The sequence below is a fragment of the Corapipo altera genome, unplaced genomic scaffold (genome assembly GCF_003945725.1).
Source record: "Corapipo altera isolate COAL_440 unplaced genomic scaffold, ASM394572v1 0, whole genome shotgun sequence".
Lineage (NCBI taxonomy): Eukaryota > Metazoa > Chordata > Aves > Passeriformes > Pipridae > Corapipo > Corapipo altera.
The window spans coordinates 31,104,829-31,127,805 of NW_020884872.1; the positions used below are offsets into that span (position 1 = coordinate 31,104,829).

The 22,977-nt window shown below is 39.5% G+C and overlaps 3 protein-coding genes across 4 annotated transcripts in view; 2 read left to right on the plus strand and 1 right to left on the minus strand.

Moving 5' to 3' along the window:
* The window catches only part of MGAT4A (alpha-1,3-mannosyl-glycoprotein 4-beta-N-acetylglucosaminyltransferase A), a 79,058-nt gene extending 71,423 nt beyond the window's left edge, over positions 1 to 7,635 (plus strand). The window contains exons 14-16 of the mRNA XM_027642108.1: positions 477 to 543; positions 1,634 to 1,746; positions 1,910 to 7,635. Coding sequence (XP_027497909.1) covers positions 477 to 543; positions 1,634 to 1,746; positions 1,910 to 1,936 — 207 coding nt within the window. The 3' untranslated portion in view covers positions 1,937 to 7,635. The remainder of the gene's footprint in view (positions 1 to 476; positions 544 to 1,633; positions 1,747 to 1,909) is intronic.
* Positions 7,544 to 12,633, minus strand: UNC50 (unc-50 inner nuclear membrane RNA binding protein). The gene is made up of 6 exons (XM_027642134.1): positions 12,590 to 12,633; positions 11,571 to 11,854; positions 10,558 to 10,678; positions 8,555 to 8,694; positions 8,377 to 8,478; positions 7,544 to 7,852 (listed from the first exon to the last, which is right to left on the minus strand). Exons 2-6 carry the CDS (start codon positions 11,848 to 11,850, stop codon positions 7,716 to 7,718), a joined length of 780 nt encoding a protein of 259 aa, XP_027497935.1. The 5' UTR covers positions 11,851 to 11,854; positions 12,590 to 12,633; the 3' UTR covers positions 7,544 to 7,715.
* Positions 12,634 to 12,726: 93 nt separating this feature from the next.
* LOC113946655 (cytochrome c oxidase assembly factor 5) lies at positions 12,727 to 19,240 on the plus strand. Of its 2 annotated transcripts, XR_003527499.1 has the most exons (4): positions 12,727 to 12,929; positions 13,193 to 13,276; positions 15,429 to 15,628; positions 19,199 to 19,240. XR_003527499.1 is itself a non-coding variant. In XM_027642267.1 (3 exons), exons 1-3 carry the CDS (start codon positions 12,828 to 12,830, stop codon positions 15,468 to 15,470), a joined length of 228 nt encoding a protein of 75 aa, XP_027498068.1. In that variant the 5' UTR covers positions 12,727 to 12,827; the 3' UTR covers positions 15,471 to 16,504. The 2 variants fall into 2 exon arrangements, 1 of the variants encoding a protein (XP_027498068.1); XM_027642267.1 differs by lacking the exon at positions 19,199 to 19,240 and having other exon boundaries at positions 15,429 to 16,504.
* The last annotated feature ends 3,737 nt before the right edge of the window (positions 19,241 to 22,977 follow it).

Here is a 22,977-nt window from a genome sequence, read left to right on the forward strand (position 1 = left end):
GTTTTGTCAAGCATTTTTAATTCATTCCTTGGAAATTCTTATAGTGGGTCTTTCAGTATTGGATCATGTGATTATGGTTGTAATTTTCAAGCTGTTTTTCAAGCTCTACTTCACAACTTAATTTTTGGTGCTTATTAAGAAAAACTTACTGATCCCCATCCTTTTTCAGTGAGGCAGTGATAATTGCAATGCTTCCCTCACTGGTCTGATGGCTTTTCATCTCACCCAAAGTCTTAGATCAAAAAGTAAGCTGTAAGTTTCATTTGTCCTGAGAGAAATGTGCTCTTGTTCAACCATAGGAAAAGAAGGCAAGATCCTGTCTTTGCTTTTGTTCTACCATGTATGCCAGTATCTGCTAAGTATTGTGTTTGGGTGGCAGTTACCATGGGAGTTACATAGGGCACTTAAAGTACACGTTTGTCTTTCCCTGGTGAAGTCATATGTCAAATGATCTCTTTCATGCTTTGTTATTCTAGAATGAAGAACTGGTATTAAGCAAAGAAACCAAAGACAAACGCTTAGAGGATGGTTACTTCAGGATAGGTATGTCACAGTAGAAAGAAATCTGTATTGTTACTATTACAACAGTCAAGACATTTTCATTAAAACAAAACAAACCTAAACCTGATTCTTGATCACTCATTTTTGGGTACGTGACCTTGTAGGTTTTACTTAATATTGTTTTCGCTATTTCTTTTCCGAGACTGATGTACTAAACAAAGATCTGTTGTGACTCTCTTAGTTGAAGTGCAGCTACATTCAACTTTTCTGCCAGGATTAATCACCTGGATTATAGTAGAGGCATTTCCAGGTTGTATAAGATCACCTCTTCTGCTCTGTGACTGCACAAGTGCCTTGGTGTGAGCTGTGTTCTTGGCCTGGATATGAACTCACTCTATAGAAAATCAGCTGTATCATCATAGGATGAGACTGGCATTTCCACAGCCAAGTGGCTTCTGGGGAAGGTGCCTGGATACATGTCAAGAAAGAGAAATTTTACTCATGGATTGTATTAGTTGCTGGACATAGGTTGGGCAGCCCTGTTATAATGAAAGCACGTTTTTTGTCTTAATAAATTACTGTAAGATGCACTGCCAGTATATTTGCTATTTTAAGATAAAATACAGTTTTTCCTTAGAGATCAAATTGTTGTGTATATGAGTGTAAAGTCTAACTTGGCTTTTAAACTGGATTCTTACTCATCCTAATATAATTGAAGATGCTTTAAATAGGAATATGTTTTGCATGAATGATATACCTTGTCTTTACTCCTCCTTGAAAACACATAAGGCAAAGGCTTTATGTTTAGTTCCATGATATTAAATGAATACCTGTGCCAAAATCTTCACAGCATTTGAGGTGCTAATGCCTTTAGACAGTTTCAAAGCTTTTATTCTTACATGTAATCCTGTTCAGATCAGTGTGCTCTGATGATACACTCCATATTGTTTGCTGCTGCGAAGCTTAATCTGATGTCAAAATTGCTCAGTCTTTTTTGTTTCAGGAATGATACCAGTCAGTAGGTTTCACCTGTGAAGTGTGATGCTACAGAAACACTTTTCTGGACACAAATTTTTTACTTCATTTTGTTGAACAGGACTTAATCGAGGATACACTTTTGCTTCTTTTGCAGGGAAGTTTGAAAACGGTGTAGCTGAAGGAACAGTTGACCCCAGCCTAAACCCTATTTCATCATTCCGGCTTTCAGTAATACAAAATTCAGCCGTTTGGGCAATTCTGAATGAGGTAAGAGGTGGTATAACATTTAAAAATATAACCAGCAAATGTGAGATTTCTTTATTCTGTCAGTGTTTTGAAGCTCAAACTTTTGGCTAACACTGAAAATAGCTACCTCTTGGAAATGTAATACACTAAGTGGTGACTTATTTTTTCCGATTCTCTATTTCAGATTCATATTAAAAAGATTACAAACTGATCATGGAATTCTGCTTTAGAGGAAAAAGGATCCTTGAAAACTTTTCCTATAAAATCTGACATCCTTAGGAAATCACAAATTGAAAATACTGAGCATGCACCTTAATTCCAAATTTCATTCTTTTCCACTTGAACTCTACCTCTTGTGAAACCTACTGTAGATGAGAAGATTGTATTTACCCCTTCTTATCTGATCCATCCAGAAACTGATGCTCCACACTGATAACGTTCGTCTGAGGCCTGAGTTGTCCTCCACTTTAATGTGACTTTACCATCTTATGGTTACAAAACCCTGCTATGCTTAAACTGTACTATTTTGATAGTATAGTAATATAGAGAAGTTGTACATATTGTTACATTCCTTGAAGAAGAAGAAAAAAATATAATTATTGTTAAATATGTTTTATGAAGGGGGTACTTTCGGAGTTCCATTTATTTTCTATAACAAGAACCCTCTTTTATAGACTGTCAGGGATATATATTAAAAATGTTAGGGATATTTAATTTATTAAAATAATTTGAAAAGTACATATTTTTATGCAGTAAAATTTTAAATTGATATAGTTTTTTTATGAATTCTCTAGTTTAAGTTATCTTTCTACATTTTTCTTTGGAGATGCAAACATAAATTAATACCATATTTCAAATTTACTGCCATGTTTAAAAAAAACTAGATTAAGTTTCTAAATTACATAGTTTTGTACACAGAATCTGAATGATGTTCAGAGGCATAAACAGAGCCTCTGAAGAGCATTATTCTTTGGGGCTATGAAATTCCACTATGTACAGTTTGTAGCCACATAAAAAGCATGTTAAAATGTCTTGTTTCATATTATGTACTAAATCGGCAGTGATTTTAGATCAAATCCATTGCATTTTAGAAGAATTTTTTTTTCCAAACAGTTATTTCTAAAAATCTTTGTAAACATTTCCTAGCCTGAACAAATTCATTTTCTGTCTTGAAAAAAATCATTCTCCAGCTTTGTTTTGGAGTGAGAGAGGTTACCTTACATCAAAAGAACAAATAATAGATAGATACATTTGATCTATGGAGGTCTCCTTTTAAAAAGTTCTGTTAATGTAGTGTTCATTTTGGATACATTACAGTTTATTTTTATTTTCTTCCGTTGTTCAAAAACAACGTTTTAGTTTTGACTTCCTTATTGGTGAGCGTAGTAACTCACATGAACTTTTTACTAGGACCTAAATTTGGCCTCAAGTTAGTACCCTGCCTTTTTGTTTCAAGGGAAACAACAGTGATCTTAAATGAATCATAAACTCAGTCAGGAACAAAACATGGTTTGGATTACATCCAGAGGGGAATTGTTGCAGTACTAATGCTGCTGGTGCTGCTCTTAATAGTCTTTCTGCTTAGGTGCTTATATGTAAGACACAGCCATGGGAAGATTTCAGTTAGTCAGAAATGATCAGGAAAAAGAGAGGCGAGAATTCCTCCCTTTAATAGGAAAGAAATGCCTGACTGACACTGGAGGGAGGCATCTACCTTGGCCTGGGGATTCTCAGCTGGGCTGTGAACAAGCCTCCTGGAACTGACATCTCGAAAGCTGGAGAGTTTTCCCTGTGGGGAAAAAAACCCACTCTGCTATTCCCAACATAGAATCATAGAATCATTTAAGTTGGAAAAGACCTTTAAGATCTTTGTGGTCAGGGTACAGATGCACAAAACCTGTTGCAGGGTCCCTGATCTAGAGCGGGGATCTTCAATTTGTACCTCCAGCATTATTTGGCTTATAGATTTGGCCTCTCTTTTATGACACGTTTATAAGGAGCAGGAACCTAAACCTGACTCTTAGGCACTGTAAACCATCACCACTGGCGTATAGAGTCAATCTGTCTTTTCTTCTGCCTTGTTGGAAAGTGGTGCCGTAGCTTTGACAGTTTAGCAATATTCAAGTTGAAGAGCTTAACTGTTTCTACAGACTGTTGTCATTTTGGTTTAGCTATGTTGTCTGGGGACACAGGGAAGACAAGATTTGTACACAGAGGCAAGACCTTCTGTTTAGACTGACTGGTGTAAGTTCAAGTTAGAAAGCTACCAGGCAGGCCTTGTTTACTTTTTCTGATCACATCAGGTGGTCTAAATAAAATGTTACTTGGAAAGCTCGCGTTGCCCATAGAGACTGCGGGCATAAGCTAAGTACTGGCCACATAAATGGAGTTTATTCTTGGATTTTGGAACCTGGGTGACTAGGCTCTGAATCCCGTGTGACTCTAGCCTGTTGTGGTGCTACAGCCCCGTTTGTCACCTGTATAATGCCGTGCCATCAAATTATTGACATGCAATGGCTTTTTATCACACAATACCTAGCAAAGGTCTGAGAAAGTATTGAGGCGTTCTTCTCATCTGTGTCGGTGGATGAATGATGCAAGTTATTTACACTAGAGTTATTTATTACAATTCAGACTGCAGAAAGATGTTAGATATTGAAGTTTCTTAATATAATTAGTTTTGCTGACAGTGACCTTTTCCATTTTTCCATGATTTCAGAAGTTTACTGGTACCACTTGTTGGAGAAAGCTGTGTGCTTATTCTAAAAGCATTACTGTTCCTGAGGTTTCACAGTAGTTAAGATGATTCATTGCTAATATACTTAAATACATAGATCCCTACCACACTGATTGCAGAACTCTGCTTAACAGTATATTTAGTTTTCAAAAATGTTGAGAAGAGATTTATCCAAGACAACAAATTACTGCTTGGTAAAATGGGGATGGTTTCCTAAAGACTAGTGTATCTTTATTCTCTCATACTTGGGCTGCTTTAATAGTTTCAATGTTCCTGAGTTTATATGCTCTCTAAGTAAGTGTCACATTAACACAAATTACATTTCATGGATTCAGGTAAATTCAGAGATGGTGTAATCAGGTAGTTCTGCAAATTTGTTTGGAAATTTTGCTGAAAAATAGAAAAAGCAAGGAGGATATTTTCTATCTAATTATTTCCGCAGACAGCTATTTTGGGCTTTCTACCTTTCAAATTCCAATCCCCAAGTCAGGCTAAAGTGGCGAAGTGCGTGCTTAGGCAGTTTGGCTCACCAGCCTTTAGCTCAGGCACTGTTTGTGATGGATATACTCCAGAGGGGCCAGTGTCTCTTGCATTTGTCCTTTTAAGTGACAGCATTGCCGTAAGGGATCTTAAGCAGTATCTTAAACCTGTTAAATTATTTGGGACAGTTTTTCCCTACGTGTATTTAATTTCAGGTTATTTTTGTTGTTGCCTTAAAAATCCCCTCTAGGCCTCTGAATCGTAGCTATACAGTAATGGAAAGTGTTTCAAAATAAATTGCATTATCCTATGATCCTGCTAGCTCCTTCTGATGCTGTTAAAGCTTCAGAAAAGTGAACTCTTGTGAAACCAAAGGCATTGCCAGAAACCTTCATTATCCGGGCAAATTATTCTTAACTTCTTGTACTGGATGCCAGACAGACTCGCCAATACGAGCACTGGCTTTTGTGAGCTGATTAGGATTGCTTGGGACCAAGGAAATAAAAGGCTTGCAGTATAATGTTGCTTTGCTCGTTCAGTGGGTAGTCCTAAGGAAAACTTTGTAAATAATGTGAACAGGATGTGATCCCAAAGTAGCACTTTTTATTTTCTTAATGAGTGTTTCTAAAGCACTGTAGAAGGCTTTGAGCTTTTGCAGGCATCTCAAACAGGTATTTGCATTGATGGAAAAAATTTCTGTAGATATGTTTTTTCTCTACTTAAAGATAGCTTAGAAAAATTCAAAGATAAACATGATTCATGGACCAAGAAAAGACTGGACTCTTCTGTCTTGCTGCTACTACAGCTAGACGCTGTTTCAAAAGCAGTTTTTAAATACCTTGAGTGAGTTTAGGCAAAGCAATTTGTACTTTGCCCCTGTGATACGCAATTCCTTGAATGGGCTGGAGTGTGATTAGTCTTTGGAAAAATTGAACAACTGTGTAACAGTTTCCTTCTTTTTTTTCAAATATATTTTAATTTCACTCATCTCTGTATTTTGTTGGAAATACTTGCTCCAGATGAAGTATTGTAGTAATTTGTAGTTTGCCTCCAACTTTGAAAGTACTGTTTTAGTCTTGTGGGGAAAAAGAAGAATGAAATCTTTTCAAACCTTGCTCTCCTGAAATACATTAACCCAAGGTTCTATAGTTGTTCTTACTAGAAAGGATGTATTCTGAAAAGTAACTGTAGTTAGAAAGGGTTAAAAAAAAACCCCTCATATTTTTAAATCATCTTTACAATCACCAGCATAATGCTGAAACATTAAACAACTGGTGTTTTCAGGCTAACATTGATTGCTGACTTAAAACACACACCCAATGGAGACCTGGTGAATTGGTCCTTGAGAGTGTCACTTTTCTGACCCGAGGGGTCTCTGAAGGGTTTTGCTAATTTCTGCTGTAAACAATGAGCTGCCAGAAGTTAAAGTAGCTTAATTTTGAGAATGATGAAGCCTTCTTTCAAGAGGGCGAACTTTGATATCTCTAAAGGGAAGGTACACAGGCCCCGAGTCCTTCAATGGTATCTAAAGGGCACTAAATATGAATTTTTATTCTTGAACTGAAGTGGGTGATCACTGGTGCTAGGATTCCTGTTAGGAAAAAGGTGTACAGTTAGGCTGCAGCTGCCTGCAGGACGGGAGTTTGTGCTGTTTGCCAGGGAGGGAGCAGGTCCTGACTGGCATCCTTCACCTTCCATGGATCAGCAGTTCAGTGCTTTCCTTGTTTAAAGGAGAACGTTGCTCAGCATTGCTAAGAGGGAAACACACTTCTCTTCAAGCCTTAACAGTGGCTGAGACACACAGTACTGTAAGATGCACTGCCAGCATATTTGGTATTTTAAGATAAAATATAGTTTTTCCTTAGAGATCAAATTCTAGTATTGAAATATTAAGTCTTACTGTAACCAGTTTACTCTTGTGTTGTTTTGGAAACTGAATCCTAGTGAACACCATGTTGGAAAGCTGTCATCTTCACTCTCCATAAGGTATTGTTTGTGATGGTCAGTTTATACTCCTGCCTTGTGGACTTTACAGCTGCAGGCATTGCCACGAGCCCACCCTTGTAGCCAAACTAATTTGTACTTTTCTTCCATGTTCATTGACCTGCAACTCAGAATGGTGGATGTAATAATACCCACTGGACTGCTAGAGATTGGGTTTAAAAACTTGCTGCTATTTTTGGAAACCTGATATGGGTCGTGTTAATTGTGCCTTTCATCACTGTTTCTTCTGTGTGCCAGAGCTGTCCATGTATATTTGAAGTAGTCACTAAAATAAATCTGTTCTCAAGTTCTTTCATGCAAGGAGAGGACAGATCTCTATCTAGAAACAGTTGTTGCTTTACCATCGCAACACCCTTAAGATCCACACTTTCACACAGTCCCAAGGCAAGGTATTCCAATCCTGCTCTTCAATAAAACTGCTTTTTGGTGTCACTTAAACCCCTCATAATGTAGAGCTTATACCAGTATGTGCAAAATACCTGCAGTAAGAGTTATGCTACATAGACTTGTTGCAGTTAAATTTAAGCTACAGAGATGTACAAGTAACTTGTTTTTAGGAATGTACTGAGAAAGTATTTGAACAAAATTGCTAACATGTTTACTGTTGTAAATATTTTAATAAAAAAGGACACTTCAAACTTTTTTACACAATTATCTACAATAAAGAGAAATTTACAACCATTTACAAAATGTTCTAAATTTTTTTTTTTACTGTCAAAAATGGCTAACGTAAAAAGAAAATAAACTTTAGATACATGAAGTCCTGGGTTTATTTCACTCTGTATTTATAGAAGGAGCAAAGCATCTTGGTGAAGTTCCATCCACATGCTAGTGAGATCAAATAGAGCACGATGAGAAGTGCAAAGGGATACAAAAGAATAGCTGTGTTCTTCAAAAAGGGCAATGCTGAAACAGAAGCAACAATGAAGCAAGTATAAAGTAGTGCTCTTTAAAAAAGGTGCTTCATGTGGAGTGGCCTTGGGGCAAGACAGCAAGAAAAAATAGTTCTGCTCTATTGTCGTCCTCGGGCATCTCTGCCCTACTAGTCCTACTGTTACTACATAATGCTTTTTGAAACTGCTTTACCAAAAACTGTGGCCTTAGACTCATTAAAGAATTTTTATCTAATGCAAACATCTTGAAGTGGATTTATAGAGGAACAAGGAAACGAAGTTGTGGTTCTACAGGTCTAATACAAGAAGGGAAGTTGGTAAAGCGGAGAATACAAATTCTCTGGTTAAGATGTACACTCAGCTGAAAATCTGGATTGGAAAATTTCTATCAAACTTCTTTTACCACAAAGAAAGAATTACTTCAACACCCAGCTGAGCCTCTGCTTTACAAATTAATAGACTAAGATCAAATTAATAGACTGAAAACATGCTCTTGTTTTTAGTCAAATGAGTACAAAAGAAATTGAAGTCACTCACCACTGTATCCTAGGAATGTCACATAGATATAATAGCCGATGGCAATCAACCATAATGTATTCCCAACAAAATAACCAATGACAGAGTCAGATATGATGACATCTGCAAGAGATAACTGCTCTCAGCTGTTTTGATAGTGCACCATTTTGAAGCAGAGAGCTCAAAGTATTCTACTTACAGTTGATGAAGAACAGCTGGATAAAATGCAAAATTACTAGAAGTGGGTAGAAAGCATTCAGATGCACATCAAAGGCATATCCCCACTCCACATCATAGTCTCTGTTCTGCTGCTTCACCAAATACTTATTAGAAATGAACCTACATAAAAAGATATTTGAGACTATTGTTAATGTGAATCTATAAAGCTGACAATCAAAACATAGGTTTGACATAGTAAGTCATATGCAATTCCAATTCTCCACCCAAAAGGGTCTGCTGTCTGGGAGAAAAAACATGCAAGAATCATGCAGACCAGACCATTGTTAAAATGTTTTTGTTAAAACTATGATTACATCCCCCTGCATGCTGCAGACAGCTGGAACACTGTATGACACTGCTGGTAATACAGAAACAAAATGCTTCTTTAAAGAAACCAGCGCTACAATCTTATCAATGCAGCCACAAGCTGCGACTTCTCTCTGTACACACAGGGAGGAAACTTTAGTAAAGTTTTAGTAAAGGATCGGCACACATCACACGAGATGGCTTATTTCATCTCTACAGAACTGGTGCACTGCAAAGACAGGAGGAGAGCTGGATAGTGCTCATAACATGAGCCCATTCTTACTGAAAAGAAATGCAGATGGAATGTGCACTGCCTGGTGTTAGAAGCTACGGAATAAGCCTCAGGACTGTGCTTCAGCTTAAGTTCTGCTGACATAACAAAATTTATCACATTTAGAAGAGGAACAAGAAGTCAATACATGCTCAGAAATGAGTTAAGGGACCAGAGTTTTCATGAAAGCTTCCTCTGACATACTCTTTGTGCCAAGGGCGGAGTCAGAAGGAGGCAGAGCCTGGAGGTGAGGTGAGATGAGGCGAGGCAAGAAGGGATTTAGACTCTTTAAGAATGGGGGGAGTTTTTGGAAAAAAAGGTGAGCCTGCACTGGAAGAAGGAACTTGAACTGAACTGGAGCCAGAAGACTAGTACTGAGGCCTGCAGGAAGCCAATTAAAAGATAGAGGAAAATCAGCAGATGCTGAAGCCTTCCTGGTTCAGGAGACTGCACCCTGAGGCACAAATTGCTAGAGAATGGCAGGCCAGGAGCAGAGAGCTTTACTGTAAGCTCTTCCCCAAGCAATTTATGGGTTGCTGTCCTAGACACGAGCATAGGTCAGATGGACTTTTCATCTATCAGCTACAGTTCTTGTACGTGCCTCATCCTGAAGTTTGCAGGAGTTCCTGAGGCCACTGTTTGAAAGGAATTTATCCGTTTTCCAATCAGCATCAGTTTAAGATGTCAGCTCCATCACTAAGAACTCTTCTAAATGCTTTTACTTTCTTAAGTTCTTGGTAAAATAAAAATACTTTCTTTGGTGCCCTCCCTTTGCCGCAGCACAGAAACAGCAGCTTCCCATTGTTTCATGGCTCCCTCATGGCTGCAGGACACATCCACGGTGCTGAGGCCTGGATTGTAAGCTGACCTGCTCCTGCCTCTCCACTTCTGCAAGTCCCTGCACACTAGAGGATAAAACCAGCAGTGAATAGCACCAAAGCAGCGAAGCTGCCACATGTGAGACAGAACAGATGTGGCTTGTCGTGGCACTTGCTAAAATCTTCAGCAAGGAGCGTGGGCTTAAAGAGAATCATCCTCAGTCTTACATTGCTTAATTTTTTCATTCATTATTCTGATTGAACAGTTTGGGGTTTTTTGAACACATTTTTGATTTGGCATTACTGCTGACTATTAACCAGCTCAAAAAGAAAGAAAAGAAGCTGGAATGTTTACCATAATACACACTTCCTGATTTTTTTTTATCTTTTGCAAGAAATAGTGAAGAAAAAGATGTGTTCTTTTTTATTGCAACATTTGGAAACAATTACTACAACAGCACAAAACTTACAGGCAATACTTGCTTAATAAGTTTACCCTAAACAAAGAACCAAGTGTCTTGCAAACAGCACAGGATTCTCCAGGTCTGAATAGCAATACCGAACTCAGTTTCAGAAATCACTACTTACCACATCAGAGTTGCAATCAGGAGGCCAACGCCAACGCAGTCTATGAATACAACCCAAAGTAGCAGCTTTATTGTTTCAAAAAACCCCATGTCCAGCACAAATCCAAATCCTACAGTAGACACTGAAAGCAGAAAAAGATTATTAAAGTCAGCCGCAGAAAAGAAAGCATGAGATCTTAAACTGATGGGGTTTCTTTGAATATACTGTTATGAAATCTCCACTTTCCTTTTTATTTTTTCCCCCTAAGATTTTTAGTCCAACAGCTCATATATATAATGTAATTTACCTATATATAATGTAATTTACTCATAATATAATCCCTCTCACAGACTGAACACTTGTCTGTACTTAGGCTTAATTGTATTGCTCCACTCAAAACTATTTTTAAAGGAATTCACACAATGCTAAAATAGAACATTGTTTTAGAAAAGCTCCTTGTGAACACAAACCACATGTCGGGAGATATATACTTTTATTTCAAAGTTATATGAAATATTTTTGCTATTGCAAATAGCAATATGCTATTTAACAGAAGACAACTGGGATAATACTTACTGAAATTGCAGTTCAGTCACTTAGATGAGCCGCTTTGTTTATAGCTTAATTGTACAATATACAGAATCTCACTTGGGCCTTTATGGTAAAAACAGTATTTTATCCATAATGTTCAGGTAATCTAAATATTCAGTATTTTTTAAGTAAAGCACTACTGTGTGGTATGGGGTTTTATTACTGTCTGTAAAGTTACAGGGAACTGCATAGCTTGAAATGCAACAGAAATTGAGTTGCAATAGAGATCAATTCAAGACTAAACAGTTTTAGTTATGCCTATTCCATTTTCTAATTCCTATCTTAACTTCCAAAAGGTTGGGCCCTTTTCCTCTATTCTACTTTGACTAAAAGATGATACATATGGAGTGGTCTCTTTTTTGCATGTTATTGGAAGGAAAATGAATATTTATCCCTAAACTTTCCCTCCCTCTCCCTTACGCTGTCTGTTGTCCTGCACTCACCACAGAGCCAGATACTAAGCAGTACTAGGAAAGCAGGATCATCTCTCGCCCATTGGTCCTTTGTCTGTTTTCTGTAGTGAAAGTTCCTGTAAACCCTCTGTGGTGAAGTGAACAAATAAAGCATCTGCCAAAGCGCAAACTCAAAATCCATCTGTCGGAAGTGGAAGAGCCTCCTCAGGTACTTGTAGCGTTTCGCTCCGGCCGTGTGCCTTGCAGCATCCCTGGGGCTCAGCACACCATTGCCCTGGCTCCGAGAACTAACCAAGGTGGTTGGCAGCATCTTGCTAAAGAAAGAATTTCAAAAGATGTGTTTGGTTTTGCATATAGTGAGGGCTACAAATAAAATCACGTGATGCAGGCCGTGCCTGCAATGCTGAAGTGACAAAAACTGAGCACAAGTATAAACAATGACAATTGTTGGAGCAAGTCCAGAGGAGGCCACGAAGTGACAGAGGGCTGGAGCATCTCCCCTATGAAGACAGGCTGAGAAAGCTGGGGCTCTTCAGCCTAGAGAAGAGAAGGTTGTGTGGAGACCTCATAGCAACCTTCCAGTATCTGAAGGGGGGAAAACAGATAAGCTAGAGAGGGACTCTTCAGCAGGAACTGTAGCGATAGCACAAGGAGTAATGGGTACAAACTGAAAGAGAGGGAATTTAGGTTATATATTAAGAAGAAATTCTTTACTCTGAGGGTGGTGAGGCACTGGAACAGGCTGCCAAGGGAGGTTGTGGATGCCCCCAACCCTGGAGGCGTTCAAGGCCAGGATGGATGGAGCTCTGAGCAACCCGGTCTAGTGGAAGGTGTCCCTGCCCATGGCGGGGGGGTTGGCACTAGATGATCTTTAAAGTCCCTTCCAACCCGTAACACTGCACGTTTCTAAGATTTAGGGGCGGCCCGGCCGGCGCTGCTGACGAACACCCGCCCCCCCCTCAGCGGGACCCGCGCTCCGCTCCGGGCCGGGAGGCGCCGAACGTCCCTGAGCTCCGCTGCGCGCCGGGGATGGGGAAGGGGGAGCTCACCTGCTGCCCCGGCCCGCGCCGCGACCCCGCCCGGCACCGCCGCCGCCGCCTCCCGCAGCCTTCCGGCACCGTCCGCGGCGCAGGCGCCCGGGATCCTCCCCGGCACCGCCCCGTCCCTTCCTGCCCCCGCCGGAAGCGGCCGCAGCGCCCGGGATGCCGGAGGCCGCCGGAGGTGCCGCCGGAGGTGCCGCCGGGGCGGGCGGGAGCGGTAGCGGCGCGTAGGGCTGGGCTCGCCGCCATGCCCAAGTACTACGAGGACAAGGAGGAGGACGAGCGCGCCTGCAGCGGCGTGCGGGAGGACCTGCGGCAGTGCCTGCTGGAGAGCCCCTGCGTGCTGCAGGTGAGCGCTGCCGCCTGCAAGCCGCCCCTTCCCGGCCTGCTCGCTCCTGTGTGCAGCACCTCAGGGAATTACAGCTCCAGGGGAAAGCGCAGGTCATCGTAGCGAGGGCGAAATCCCCAGTAAACCTTGTATGAAGTTGGAACTAGGTGACCTGCAAGGTCCCCTTCCAACCCAAACCACTCTATGATTCTAGGAAGTGTTTTGGTGTTTCTCTGACGAGCTGCACAAATCAAGCTTTTAATCCTTTATTTTTCATCTACTAGGAAAACAAAAGCCCTAAACAATGCTTGAGGGAAGGACACTGTAGGAGTTTGCAAGTGACATTCTTTGCATGCAAAAGATCAATGGTAAGTGTGGCGTGTCTGGTGACAGTGGCCTGGATGCTTTCTGTCCTTTTCCCACTTTTTTTAAGAAAACCATTTTAATTCAGTAAAGCTGGTGTCATTTAGCAGAACAGCTCCTGCCTTCCAATCCCATTTAAAATATGGATGTTCGTATGTAGACAAACCCTGATTGTTCTCATGAAGAAAAAGTAGAGTATGAAAAACTGTAAAAATGTGTTTATATTGAATTAGGCTTAGAATGTCAGAGGTAGTGAGGTAGGTATTCTTACTATTGTTTTTAGTAAAGTTTTGATTTAAAAAAATTCTAGATCAGGTAATTGTAAGATAAAATATTGACAAGACATTTTTTGTCTGCAAGGTCATCCAAAGAGAATCTGTATAGAGAACACTGAAATGAAATTAAATGAGACTTTCACTGTTGAATCAGGATCTTGCATTGAATTCACATTGAGTCATTAATTTTCTCGGAGTACTTGAATTCATGATAACTAACAGTTTGGGTTTTTTATATAGCAAACTATCCCATATGATACTGACAAAAATGTAATTAGATAAAGTTTCCCGTATTTTGATAGGAGTTCCATGTCCAGAAATGTCTTGCCTGTGTTTCCATGATATTTAAAAAATAGTTAGGATATTATAATGATGGTATCAAAACATGAGTTGTGCAGGGCTGATTTTTATTTTTAGCTGATGTGGTACATAATGAAAAGCGCACAGCTGAAATGGTACCTAAAATTTTTCTTCCATTCTGTAGTAGTCATTCCAGCTTTTTGTACCTCTCCTATATGAACCATATTAATCCATACAGTCACAAATTCTTATTTCTGCAGACAGGAAAAATGCTGTGTATTAAATGTTTGAAATACTTATATGATGCTGCAGTAGCAACATATACAGGTGATGTGCCTATATTTTTGTCTGGATTGTTAAGGCAGCCTGATGAAACTTAAATTGCAACCTAAATGTATCCAGTCATGTGGGAAGAAGCCTGGCTCTTAGATGATTCTATTTAATTGTCCCAAATTCTAAGGCTGGTGAGTGATGTTTTTCTTGTCCTGTTAATTCTGAGAATTTCAATAATTGTGCCCTGCCAAATTTTTTACTTGTTACAATAGTGAGGATTAAAGAGTGTCCAAAACCAAGTTAGACACTAGATGCAAATATAATTTACAGTATTCTAAAATGATTAGGGATTTTGCCTAGATACTGTTTGCTTTGTGAGGAAATAGAATGTCTTATTGGTAGAGTAAGCTTCAGTAAACTTTAGACATTTAAGTAGGAACAGGATTTAAAGTGGAAGCTGCTAGGTTAGTGGATAAACTATGTCATCATGTAGTCGAGCTCTTTACAAATTTTACTGGGATCCTCCCCATAGTTTTGAATCATGGAAGAGGGTTAGTTAATGGAGATAAAAGAAACCTCCTCAGTCTAATATCTGAATATGGCTGAGTTGCAATCTGTCGCTGCCATCTTCAAGACTATCTAAATTCAGAAGAATTCTCCCAAGATCAAAGTATATTTTTCTGCTGCACTGGGAAAGAAATTGCAATTTAGCTTCTGTAAGTACTGCAGTGTACCTTTTATTTTAGCTTTACTGTCATCTTTAGCCTTCCGTTAAATCTTTTTTTGTAACTGCCAAGAATAAACTTGTACATTTTAGAAGCTGAATATTATTTCAATTTTTACTGATTTATTTCTATTTTTTCCACAAACTTCTTGTATTTAAGTTATCCCTCTCCTCATGGACATTTGCAGTGACTCCCACTTCAACCAAATCTGAATTTCCCTCCTTCAGGTTATCAGTTACATTTGGAAAAACTGATTTAAGCAGACTTACACTATCTTGTTTTTGTGTGTTCTTTGACATCCTACTATACTGCTCTTGTCATCTGTGTTGTTCCACTGTTTATTTCAGAATGCACAGGATGCTTATCACAGAATTTTAATTTTGTGTGAGATTTCAGATAATATAACGTCTCTTTCATCAGAACCACCCTATGGCTTGTTGGCTATATCACTAGTTTTCTTTACAGTGCCTTCTGCTTTATTCTGGCCTTTGTTCTGATGTTACTAAGTGCCAAGGTAGCACAAGCACTCTAAAATATTTCTTTTGCAAAATACCGGCTTTTAATATATTGACTTCAATTTTCAGTTGGATACCAGGGCAAGATTCAGAGGAAGGAAGGGATACTGAAGTCTTCATCAAGAGACCTAGCCATGGGAATTCAGGGTTCATCAGCACTTTACAAAAAAGAGAGACTAAAGTAAGAAGATTGTACCTGCTATATTCTTTCATGCAGTGTTTTCGTGGAAGGTACCTGCTCCTGAGTATTCTTATAGATTGACCTGGATGTGCATTTAAATGTTAAAAAGAAGACAAGCCTAAAGCTGCAAGTTCTGGCCAAAATGGGTACTTGTCATGTACTTGAAATAAAATATGTGAAATCCAGAATAAGCTGCAGAATTTATCATTCTGTTTTGAAGTGAAGTTGTCTTCTGTGACCTTACTGTGAATTCTGGTCATGTTTTGCTTTTACAATAATAGAAGGTATAGAACTGGGAGTTCACTTGATGTGTTGAGGAAGAGTTTTCTTAGCAGACTGGTATCCCAGAGGATACCTCAGGATAGAACTGTTTTCAGAGATGAAGAGTTGACCACGGTTGTAAAATGTGTGTGCAAGTTGCTTCCTCTCCAGTAGGTTTGCTGCCCAGTAAATTTGCACTAATAGATGGGAGTTGTGATGTTTTTCATTCCCACACTGGTAAGGAAGTAGGATCTGTGGGGGTAACAGTGCTTAAACTGTGACAGTGGTCAATATTAACTGGTTCTGATTAAGACCTTTTTTCCCAAAGGAATATTTTTTTTCTTCTTTCAGTATCTCTGTGTCATTCCCTGCCTTTTAGAAGCCTTTAAGAAATAAATGGTAGTGTAACTTTTACAAGTGGCAACTCAAATAACTTCAGACAAGGTGATTAGAAACAAGATTGGAAGATAGTGAGAGTCATAGTAACTTCTTGGCTGAAGCTTATAGCCAAGTGTCTGATTTACATTTAGTCTGAACAGATGCATGCAACACTTAACTGTTTGTAAAAGTGATGACTTCAGTGAATGAGTGCATGTTGATTATTTAATTCTGTCTTAAGCAACTGTTCTGTGATCAAAGACTGTTTATATTCCTTGTATGTGTAGGACTTTATTTTTGCAATTATAAATCAACATTGATTTCACATTTTCGTGTTCTGTTGATTATATGGAAGCTAGTTCATTTGTTCAAGTGCTGTAAACATCCTTTGTTTTCCACCTCCTAGTTACCATATCATCTCTTTACATACACAGAAATTATAAAATGATGTCTATAAGAGTGTTCTTAACTTAGCACTCTAATTTCAAAGTATTACTCACAAGCCTTCTCCATGAGGAAAAAAAAAAGGGAGCAAAAATAAATAAAAAAACACATGGCAGGTATTTAAATGTCAGTTAGAGAGAAGAGTCAGAATAGTATGTGGTTTTGGTAATCACAGACTCTTCCATAGTCTGCTCTGCTGCAGTGGCCTGTAGGCTTAATAGTTCAGGTGATCTATGTTCCTTTCTTGGCCATAATCACCAAGCCTCACCTCATGGTGCTGCAGGAACCACTTTTGGAAAGGAGCAGACAGATAACAGATCATAGAGAGACAGCTAGTTAGAGTTATTTTTAGTAATTGGCTTGAATCCAGTGGAGATCGAGTGTTAAATTCAGTGTTTGCTATTGGACATTTAAGGATTTAATGATTAACAGAATATTTGTATTATTTGATCCACTAGAATGTTACTGTAAAAACTTCCTAGTGGTTCACTAACTACCTGGGGCAGTATAAAAATACCTATAATATGTATCAAAATACTGATTTGCTCAAGAGACTATCACTGTTCAATTCCAGTGTTGGGTAAAATCATATTCTGTTTAAAAATTACTAGCTATATAATTGTCTTGGGATTTTGACCACTCTTCTACTTGAGAGATATTAATGTTTTTTGTGGAAAAATAATAATTTTTTTTATTAATGGAAAGCTGTAGGTACTATAGATTTGATTCTAGCTTTTTTCCTAATACAGTAAATGTTTTTATTTAAATATATTGATATTTTTGTCCCATGCCTTGGGGTACACTACTGGGTTTTACTAAAAAAAGTGCATATTTCTATGCTGTGGTAGATTTTGCAAGATGGATCATGCAATGTGTCTGAATCCATGAAATTGGATTGCTAAGGACAAATAGTTGACATGGCTCCAAAAGGCTCATACTGGGTTTAGAATCAGAAATATATGTGGTGCTAATAATTCGTATTGAATAAATACAGGACACAGTTTGCAAAGAACTTTCCCTGCTGCTCTCATTCCTCCCATTCGTTTTACCCAGTGGCAGAGTCAGAGAGTGCTGAATGCTGTCAGGACTGACGTCACAGATACGGCTCCGTCAGTGTGAGGACCTGTCTGTGTCATTAACATCTGGTTTCATCAATTAACGTGTTCTCTCTGTGCTCCAATCCTGCAAACACATTTGTATTTAAATGGCTGTAAACACATGTTGCAGAACTGCAGAAATATGCCATAGTCATTTACTCTGAAAATTCTTTAGGTCATTAACTCTGTTCTTCCAAGTTAGTATGAAGTGATAAGCATATGAGTCTGTGTGTTTATATTACTTATTAAAGACCTTCATTATTCACTGGGTGGAATAAGAAATTGGTTGTGTATTCTCTCTTCACTTTTAAGTTTCTGGAGAGGAGCAGGTTGGGTGAGATGCTTTTTTTCAAAGCAGACTTTTAAAATAATACTATTTTTTTCAGTGGAAGCCTGGAACAAACTAAATTGACACCTTCTGCTCATAAGAAGAGCATTAAATTGAAATCATCTAAAAATCCAGCCACAGAATGTAGGTGGTAAGCAGTATCTCTTGTTTAAGCCTGTGGTTGGAAAACTTAGAAATACAGAACCATAGCAGCTTTGTTAACATGATGAATTTCACAAGTACTCATGCTGCCCCAGCACTTGATATGTGGTCATTGCAGAGGGGCCTGGACAGGCTGGAGAGTTGGGCTGATTCCAACAAGATGAGGTTCCACAAGGCCAAGTGCCGGGTCCTGCACTTTGGCCACAACAACCCCCTGCAGCGCTACAGGCTGGGCACAGAATGGCTGGAGAGTGGCCAGGCAGAAAGGGACCTGGGAGTTTGGATTGACAGGAAGCTGAACATGAGCCAGCAGTGTGTCAGGTGGCCAAGAAGGCCAATGGCATCCTGGCCTGGATCAGGAACAGTGTGACCAAGAGGTCCAGGGAAACGATTCTTCCCCTGTACTCAGTGCTGGTGAGGCCACACCTGGAGTACTGTGTCCAGTTCTGGGCCCCTCAGTTCAGGAAGGATATTGAGGTGCTGGAGCAGGTCCAGAGAAGAGCAGCAAGGCTGGTGAAGGGACTCGAACACAAGTCCTATGAGGAGAGGCTGAGGGAGCTGGGGTTGTTCAGCCTGGAGAAGAGGAGGCTCAGGGGAGACCTCATCACTCTCTACAACTCCCTGAAAGGAGGTTGTAGCCAGGTGGGGGTTGGTCTCTTCTCCCAGGCAGCTATCAGTAAGACAAGAGGGCATGGTCTTAAGCTCTGCCAGGAGAGGTTTAGGTTAGATATTAGGAAGAAATTCTTTACAGAGAGGGTAATCAGGCATTCGAATGGGCTGCCCAGGGAAGTGGTGGATTCTCCGTCCCTGGAGGTTTTTAAGATGAGATTGGATGTGGCACTTAGTGCCATGGTCTAGTAACCATGGTGGTGTTGGATCAAGGGTTGAACTTGATGAGCTCAGAGGTCCCTTCCAACCCGGCTGATTCTGTGATTCTATGATTTGGAATATCTGTCTTTATTCTAAATATGTGTCTTGTTGTCTACAGCTGAAGAGCACGACAGTTTAATTCCAGTCTTAAACTGTAGTTGATAGAATAGTAACCAGAAACCTTAAGATCATTTCTTATTTTTCTTTTCCAAATGTGCATGCTGAATTTTCTGTCTCTGGCATTGTTTTGTTGGAAATATCTTCAGAAAATCATTAACCAGCTATTTCTGTAAGTGGAACAACCCCCAGTGACTTGGTTGACAGTCTGTAGGAAGAAAATTTTGTAAACATAGAGAGCAGCTTCTTGAAGTGGACTAGCTTTATTTTCAGGACTTAGAGTAGGTTCATTAATAATGTCCTTAAACATTGAAAGAGGAAGAAACAATAAGGTAAGCATTTTAATAGCTACCTAATTATGTCAGTAGCAGGTGATATATTTCAAGTAGATAAACATTGAAATTATATTTTTGTGTCGAGCTGAGGTTTGTTTGCCCTGGTGGAAGCTTTCATGTGCCACGTTCTTTCTTGGCCTTTAGGTTCTAATGGGCTGCAGTGAAATGGAAGGGAATAATTCCACTGAAGATTTTTAGTAGCGGAGGAAATGATACTCGTGAATCTCTGTGACTTAAAACAAGATATCCCAAATTTGCAATATTACTACTAGTACTTTAAAAGGAACTGTGGAAAAATAGCAAATATAGAAATTGGCTTGTAATTCATAAACTCTAATGATAAATTGTGCTGCTGTAAAATTGTGCTGCCCTTCATTATCATGAAGAATATAAACTTCTTAGTCAAATTCTGACACGACTTTTTTATATTTTTTGGTGGTGGAACAGAGAGGTCTAATATTTGGCTATTGCTTGTCATAAGCTTTTGATTTTGTGTCAGCAATACCTCTTTAATTGGCATAGCAGAATAGTTTCTGGAAATCTGTGTGGGAAGAAATCTTTTACAAGTTGCAGATCACTGACAAACTAAGGAAGATGAGGGTGAATAGTGTGCTGAGGGTGAATTGACGTGTAAAATTTTGCATTGTTCAATATAAAGGCAGAAATTACATAAAGCACTTTATCAGCTGAGACTGGACATTCAGATTCCTTCCTGCTTTATGTTAGTGGTTAGAATTTGACACCCTTCATCTAATCTGACCTTCTGTGAAGGTTTTTATGCCAGAGAAAGGCATTGGCTCTTGAAAAGGGCATAAAATCTAATTATGTTTTCTTTTGATACTATATTTCAATAGCTAGTAATCCCTGTGTTGAAGTACATGTCTGTCTTGTGACTAGAATTTGACTTCAGCTTTCATTTAGGGGAAAAGAAGAGGGGATGGCTCTACAAAAGAGGTCAGTATCTTATATTTTCTTGCTGGAAAGCATTTAAATGCTTTTAATATTTCTCAGTGAAATGCATGGATTGACTTCCTAAAATCCTGTGTTATGCCTGTCTTCCTTAGTCCCTTCACAGATTTGTAATCTTTTAAGAAGGAGATAAAACCCTGTTACAGTTTTTTTCATTGGTCTACATGCAGGTAAAATCCCTGCTTTCTTTGGATTTTGCTTCCAAGGTGGATATCACATTTGTCAAAGTGTTAAGTTGGGATCTCATGTTTCAGTTCCTCGTCCATTACGACCCTAATACCTTTTTCAGAGTCAGTGTTTTTTTCCCAGTGTGTGGCTTGTTTTCCCAAGGTACAGCTTAAACCTGGTAATGGTCCCAGAGCAGTTCTCTAAGCACCTCTACTCAAATACAGTTCTTCTGTGACAATTAGTTTGTGAGAGTTGTTACTTACAGATTTCTTTGATTAAGAAAACAAAATCTTACCAAAAAATTAGGTAAATGAAAAACCTCTTGAGCCTATTCATTCCTGCCCTGCTGGTTTTTCTTGTATTTTACCCTGGGTAATTCAGACTGCTCTGCCTACATGGTGGTTCTATGTGTGGTTCTTCAATGCTGGTGTAAGTGCCCTTCTGGTCCCTTGAGTTTTAGTGCTGTTTTGATTTCCTAATGCTAAGTGAACAGTAGTAAACATCATTCTTCCAGAATCCTTGGTGGGTCCTTGAGTTGTCCAAACCTGCTGTTATAAAAGGTTGTAATTTGGTTGATGATGATTAAAAATGTCATCAGCTGCAAATAAACTAAAATGTTTTTTATTTCTTAATGCTGTGAAGCTCTCTATTTAAATTGAAGGATGCTAGTGATAATGTCTACTTGCTTTCTAACCTGTTCTTGACAAGTATATTTGATATTTTTATGAGAGGATGGCTTTAAGTTTGCATGGTATGCAGAAGAGCTCTTATTTTCTGTCTCTTTTTTGTTAAAAATCATGGCAGGGTTCATGAGCTTTATGCTAAACTATAACCAAAGATAAATATTAACAGTAACATATGCTTGACTAGGCATTGAAAACACCTCTTCTCTGTAAGATCTGTGTGATTTTGAAGCCAGAATTCCACCAATGATGTGTAAAGAAAAATGAAAAATTTAAGCTACATCTCTTGGCTTCTCCATCGAAATTCAGATGGTATTGAAGACTTGAGCTGGGAGCTTCCAGCACGAGGGAACTGCAACAGGGAAATTAAAATTCTTACACGAGAGTGGTGTTGGGACTGACTCAGCTGGTGCTTGGCAGCGGTCCTCTGCAGGTCATGCACAGTTGGCTGGAGTCATCCAGACAAGTGTGTCTGTGTGTGTCTCAGTAATACCTCACTTTAGCATGGTTCCTGCAAGCAGGAGCCCCTTGCTTTTGTGCACTGTATAAAAATAATAGAATGAGCCAGAGCTGGACTGTGACATCTTCCTACCTTCTTTCAAATTACACTGAACACTGCTTGAGCACGTTAAACCCTTCATTGATAGCAGCGTGCTACAGAAATTGGTTAAAAAATGGAGCCCAGGCTCTAGAGACACAGCAGTTTCAACAAATGGCAGTTGGCTGAGACAGCCATCAAGAAACTTCAGGTGTGGACAGTAAGTATGGATGGAGGAAACCTGCTGACATGTATCAGAAATACTGTGGCCAGCAGGACTAGGGAAGTGATTCTTCCTGTGTACTCAGCACTGGTCTGGCCATACCTTGAGTGCTGCATCCAGTTCTGGGCCTTTCAGTTCAGGAAAGACATTGAGGTGCTGGAGTGGGTCTGGAGAAGGGCAGTCAAGCTGGTGAAAGGTCTGGAGCATAAGTTCTGTGAGGAGTGGCTGAGGGATCTGGGATTGTTTAGCCTGGAGAAGAGGAGGCTCAGGAGTGACCTTATTGCTCAGGGGTGACCTTATTTCTTTTGTTTTTCTATGACTACCTGAAAGGAGGTTGTAGCCAGGTGGGGGTCGGCCTCTTCCCCCAGGCAACCAGCGACAGGACGAGAGGACATAGTCTTAAGCTGTGCCAAGGGTTAGACATTAGCAAGAATTTCTTCACAGAAAGGGTGATTAGATATTGGGATTGGGTGTCCAGGGAGGTAGTGGAGGTGTTTATGGAAAGACTGGACATGGCACTCAGTGCCATGGTCTAATTGACATGGTGATGTTCAGTCATAGGTTGGACTTGATGATCTTACAGGTCTTTTCCAACCTAATTGATTCTGTGATTTTTTTACTAGAAAAAACAAACAAATCTGGATTATTGGCTCAAATAATCTGGCTCAAACATCATAGCTGTGATATGGGTATTTTGCAGACCCGTGACATTTCCATTCTCAAAATCCCCATTTCAGATGAAGATGCAAGAGAATCCTAATTTTTTTTAATTTCTCTGGTTTTGGATGATTCGGAGCCGATGCCGGCCGGGGCGGCCGGAGGGGGCACCCTGAGGCGGTGCAGCCAGAGCCCCGGCGGGAGGCG

Excerpts from the sequence above, each read along its gene's own strand:
- LOC113946655 (XM_027642267.1), top strand. The coding sequence starts at position 12,828 with ATGCCCAAGTACTACGAGGACAAGGAGGAGGACGAGCGCGCCTGCAGC. Across the intron at positions 12,930-13,192 it reads AGAGCCCCTGCGTGCTGCAG|GAAAACAAAAGCCCTAAACA; the intron begins GTGAGCGCTGCC and ends TTCATCTACTAG. Across the intron at positions 13,277-15,428 it reads TTGCATGCAAAAGATCAATG|TTGGATACCAGGGCAAGATT; the intron begins GTAAGTGTGGCG and ends TTCAATTTTCAG.
- UNC50 (XM_027642134.1), bottom strand. The coding sequence starts at position 11,850 with ATGCTGCCAACCACCTTGGTTAGTTCTCGGAGCCAGGGCAATGGTGTG. Across the intron at positions 8,479-8,554 it reads CCAGCTGTTCTTCATCAACT|ATGTCATCATATCTGACTCT; the intron begins GTAAGTAGAATA and ends TATCTCTTGCAG. Across the intron at positions 7,853-8,376 it reads GACATTCCTAGGATACAGTG|CATTGCCCTTTTTGAAGAAC; the intron begins GTGAGTGACTTC and ends CTTCTGTTTCAG.